This window comes from Crocodylus porosus, unplaced genomic scaffold (assembly GCF_001723895.1).
Source record: "Crocodylus porosus isolate Cpor-Errol unplaced genomic scaffold, CroPor_comp1, whole genome shotgun sequence".
Lineage (NCBI taxonomy): Eukaryota > Metazoa > Chordata > Crocodylia > Crocodylidae > Crocodylus > Crocodylus porosus.
In genome coordinates, this window is record NW_017728925.1 from 10,232,455 (window position 1) to 10,237,685 (window position 5,231).

At 38.1% G+C, this 5,231-nt stretch overlaps 1 protein-coding gene across 1 annotated transcript in view; it reads left to right on the forward strand.

The window, feature by feature from the left end:
* Positions 1-5,231, forward strand: part of SET (SET nuclear proto-oncogene) — a gene marked incomplete at its 5' end in the record, with an annotated part of 25,206 nt that overhangs the window by 17,929 nt on the left and 2,046 nt on the right. The window contains 6 exons of the mRNA XM_019541107.1: positions 574-631; positions 1,710-1,852; positions 2,410-2,513; positions 2,691-2,804; positions 3,794-3,964; positions 4,068-4,214. Coding sequence (XP_019396652.1) covers positions 574-631; positions 1,710-1,852; positions 2,410-2,513; positions 2,691-2,804; positions 3,794-3,964; positions 4,068-4,214 — 737 coding nt within the window. The remainder of the gene's footprint in view (positions 1-573; positions 632-1,709; positions 1,853-2,409; positions 2,514-2,690; positions 2,805-3,793; positions 3,965-4,067; positions 4,215-5,231) is intronic.

Below are 5,231 nucleotides of genomic sequence, written 5' to 3' on the forward strand. Positions count from 1 at the left end.
GTACGGCTCGGCTCGGCTCGGGTCCTCATCCCCCGGCGCGGGAGGTAAACAGCCGGCCTCCGAGTTCAAACCTGGCTCCTTTCAGCCCTTGGTTTTACACGCAGCTTTTGGGGGTTCTTCTCTCTTTTTTTCCCTTTAAAAAAAAAAATTTTTTTTTGTAAAGGAAACCAGCCTGTTTGTGCCGTGTTTTCTATCTGCTCTGCGTTCAGGGTGTTTTAAGGACTCTTTTTGCTCACACGTGTGCCGCTATGCCGTTGGGCTAAAGTAACCCCCCAGGCTTCTGCTTAGCATTTAAAAAGCAAAGCAACAGCACGGTGTTTTTGGAGTGTGCCGTCACCAGCACTCAGCAGCGCGTGGGTCCTTGGGGTTGAAGCTTTCCGTAAGAAGCACAAAGTTTCAACCAACTTAGCTGAAGTTTGAGGTCTGGTGAGCTTCGCGTCTGTAGGCAGGAGCAATTTCTGGACCAGTTCAGAGTAGTAGAAAATGTCATAAAAAGAAACTTCGCTGCTGGTTTGTCAGACTCAAGAACTTGTGGAGTTTGACCGTTTTGTTTTTTCCCCTTCCTCTCTGTAGAAAAAGAGCAACAGGAAGCAATTGAACATATTGATGAAGTACAGAATGAAATAGACAGGTAAACTGAGAGAGATCGTTTTATTGTTTGTTTCTAACTGATGCTGTAGTAGAAATCAACCTGTAACTTGTAATAAAAAATACCGTAGTTACTAAAGTGCCTTAATTCAATGGTATACTTGTGGTTTTATTTTGTATAGAAATAAAAAAAGTGTGTGTATATAACCTGAAAAATTGGAAGGATACTGTGGTGTCTTGCACAAGTTATGTACAGTTAAACTAGAGTGACCTGATGCTAAACTTGAGTTTGAAAACTTTTCAGCCCATTTGAATTACTTTTATGTGCTTATTTGACCCCCTCTCCCATTGCAAAGTAATACTTTTCTCTCTTTTATGGAAGTGGTTGGGTTGTGGTGAAGAGCAGAACTGAAAACTGAGTGGATAAATTTGTCACAATTTTATGAAAAGTTGCTATCGCAAGCTAGAGGCACTTGTGTGATCAAGAAGAAATATTCTTTTAAAGAATGACATTGGGGCAGCATGTGCCCATCTGAGACAGCAGCAGGCTCACAGATCACTTAACACCCGATCCTGGGAGCTGCCCTGGGCTGGACACTGTTAGTGAAACTCCAAGTGGATGGAGAGTTCTGCCCAAGCACAGCACTTGCAGGATCAGGGCCCACCTTTGTAATTAATTATATTTGAGAGACCTGTAATTCCTTAAGAGGTTCTTCTTGTGGTACGTTACTTGTGCTAACAAAAAAAAAAAATCACATGAAAGAAAGGTGTTGAGTTTTAATTTGATCCATGGTTGTTTGTTGTCTTTTACCACTTCTTATAAACTAAACATTTAGTATGTTAGCAGCTACTGGTTTAGGATTTAATTCTCCAATTAATGCTACAAAGCATAGCGTTAAATTTATGAATAGTTTTATTGAAGTCAGTAGGATTAGTTATGGTAGTATATGCTACGTACTACTTGTGGGAGTGGGCTGTTAGTTTGGTTAATATAGCCCTGTTTGAGGGATATCAAAGTCAAGTTGACAACTTTTTGTGCTACTGCAATTTGCGCACCTCCTTTAAACTCAAGGTTCCCAACCTATGCTTCGGGGTTGATGCAACTCTTTGCTTTATTTTAGACTGAATGAACAAGCCAGTGAGGAAATTTTGAAAGTAGAACAGAAATACAACAAACTCCGCCAACCATTCTTCCAGAAGAGGTCAGAATTGATCGCCAAAATCCCAAACTTCTGGGTAACAACATTCGTCAATCACCCACAAGGTATGTTTTTAGTATTGTTTGAAAAACATTTTAAAAAACAAAACAAAACAAAAAAACACAAACAAACTTTGAAGTCTGACACTCTCTTCTCTGGTGCTTTGATTGAGGAAAATTTCTTTTTAGATTTTTATTTGCCCAACATATGTTTTTCAATACATGTTTTTTTCTAAGACTTCCTTCTTCTAGTGGTACTATAAAATATAAATAGCTTAGCTATTTCCAATTTTTTTTTGGTCCTAAATATTTCCCCTCGCTTTTACCCTAAAACAAGTTTGAACTGTGTTTTTAGAGTACTGTATTATTTCTTACTTTTCTTTGCAAAGAAGCAACTACACCTTTTTAAAGCTTTTCAGGCCTCTTTCTGGTAGATTGTGGTAGAGGGTACTCTCTAATGACATCTCTGATTCCTGTGAGGCTTGTATCTTTCCTCTCAAGTTAGTGTGGGACAAGTAGAATATTTGGTATTACTTTCTATATCTATTTTCAGTGACCATTTTTATATGCTTTGCAGCCAAATAACATGTATGCAAATCTTCATAAAGTAACTTCTGTTGTAGTTTCTGCACTGTTGGGGGAAGAAGATGAGGAAGCACTGCATTATTTGACCAGAGTGGAGGTGACAGAGTTTGAAGACATCAAATCAGGTTACAGAATAGATTTTGTAAGTATTTTGTATGTTATTTTATTTACTGCGTTACATTGTTCTTATTTGAAAGCAGTCTGTATGGTGGCTTCTTAGTCAATATTTTAAAAGTCATAATACTTGATATCTTTCAATTGGTAGATATTGTCTAATCTAAGAATATTTCACCATAATCTAATGCTTTTCATTCTACAGTATTTTGATGAGAATCCATATTTTGAAAATAAAGTTCTCTCCAAAGAGTTTCACCTGAACGAGAGTGGTGATCCATCTTCAAAATCAACTGAGATCAAGTGGAAATCTGGGAAAGTATGTATCTATGCACTTGAAAATTTGATTTTGCAGTTGTCACTGTTTCAGTCCATCATTAGCTTTAGTAAAAAAAAAAATTAATCATGTTTTAATGAAAATTAGAATTTTCCTCTTACATTTTGGGGTCTTTGAGCTGTAACTCTGGTTGCTGTTCTGAAGTTTCAGGTGATGGTATATTCTAGGCAACTATATTGGCTTAACTAAGTGAGAGCTTAAAGTGTGGAACTAAATCAGGTGGGAAAGAGAGATCTAGATGTAGCACTGGACAGCCATCTGCTTACCAGACTTGGAAATTCCGAGATGTTACAAAGGAGTCTCAGCAAGATGATGGCCTTGTAACCTCCGGTACATTTTTAACCAGTGAATATGATAGTCATTTGAAAATTGTTGTGTATTCTCTGTTTTACTTACTGCAAGGGAGATGCTAGAAATTTAAAAGGGAAAACTCCAAGGATAGGACTAAAGAGACTCTTAAACTTTGCTTACTTTGGAGAAAACGAAAAAGAGTTTAAAGACAATGTCATAAAGGTCTAGAGGCTGCTTCAGTGTTTCTTAAATTACATGCGTGTTAAAGCTTTAGCATTTAAATAGTTCTAACAAGGCTTTGAAGCACTTCACAAAGTGGCTTGTCACACTTTTGCTGTGTATAGGTAGTAATATTTTAATACAGGACAACAGCTTCTTTTGAATTGTGAACTTCTTGGTGAAGAAGGCTTGAGACCAAGTTAAGAATTATCCTAAATGCTATCAAAAAAGAGTGCAGGTTTTATGCTGCCACTGGCCCTATTTATGGGAAGTTTTTGTTAAAGCCATGTATTATCAACTACTATATGCCCTCACAGTTCTGTATAATCTGTCTTCTACACACCTCTTCTCAACAGTGGGAATGAGGCGTTTCTTGTGGTACCCGGGTGCTTTTTAGAGAATGGTCACATAAAACATTCTTTCAGGAAAACTGATCATTTAACTTCTTGCCCCCACCTCAGGATCTGACAAAGCGTTCAAGCCAGACACAGAACAAGGCCAGTAGGAAGAGGCAGCATGAAGAACCAGAAAGTTTCTTCACTTGGTTCACTGACCACTCCGATGCTGGTGCTGATGAATTAGGAGAGGTCATCAAGGATGACATCTGGCCAAATCCATTACAGTACTACTTGGTAAGTGCAACCATGAGATATTAATACTTATTTGCAACAATGTTCTTGTGATGGGTCAGTTTGATCAGTTTAGTAACTGCTGTATTCATGCCTTTTAATAAAGGTTCCTGATATGGATGATGAAGAAGGAGAAGGAGAGGAGGATGATGATGATGATGAAGAGGAGGAAGGATTGGAGGATATTGATGAAGAAGGAGATGAAGATGAGGGGGAGGAAGATGAAGATGACGATGAGGGAGAAGAAGGGGAGGTAAGAAAGAAGGGTTTTTTTTCCTTCCTGTCTATAAGCAGTTTGATGGGTCGAATTGGAAAGCCTTACTTTTAAGGGCATCTTGTTTGTAATGTCAAAAAGAATTTGCTACTTTGTACAGTTGAACATTATCAAACTTCTTGGAGGAAGCATGTGAAGGCAGTGATTGCTCTGAAGAGTTTGAGTGCAGTTAGGGCAGGGGTGGGCAATTATTTTGGGTGGAGGGCTGCTTACTGAGTTTTGGCAAGCCATCAAGGGCCGCATGACAGGCAGTGAGGGGGAGATAAATATTAGTTTTCTACGTTTTTTTAGGGGCCCTGTGGGCTAGATAGAATGGCTTGGGGGGCTGCATTTTTGCCCACTCTGAGTTAGGGGGTGACTCTAGTGGTTCAGTTGAAGGGGGGTAGCTTTAGGAAAGTAGCTAGGAAATATGAGGAAAAGTCAGGTGTTTGAGTTGAATTAAATGTCTGTGTTTTTTACTGGTATTTTTCACCTTTATTCCTATAAACTGGATTTTTTTGGTACATTCAGTTGTCACCCTTCTACCTATTAATCATTGTATTCTGGATTATCTCCAGGGCATCTTGCATTCCAAGTAATTGGGCATACTTCTCTAATGTAATAGCTTTTGTTTAGCCTTTTTTAGTGGTGTTTACATGAGGTATGTTAGACTGATGCAGGGAAAAGTTTTGGAAATTGAACTCTGTGCATTTAATGCAAGTATGTGTTTGACCGTGGTTTTTTTTAGCAAAGTTCATGCCAGTATCTGAAAGATGAAGATTTTTACTCTTGATAATTCAATTTTTGAAATTAGTATGATAGGTTTTTTACAGGTTTTTTTTTTTTTTTTTTTTTTTTTTATAAATGAGAGAGCAACACCGCTTTAGAAATTAATTTCCATTTTTTTCAAGATTTAGAGCCTGCTAGTTCCATCACTTATCTGAATTAGATACCATAGTAGTGAGAGAGATGCTGGAACCCTACCCCCTTCCCACCAACCTACCAGTTCCCTTATTG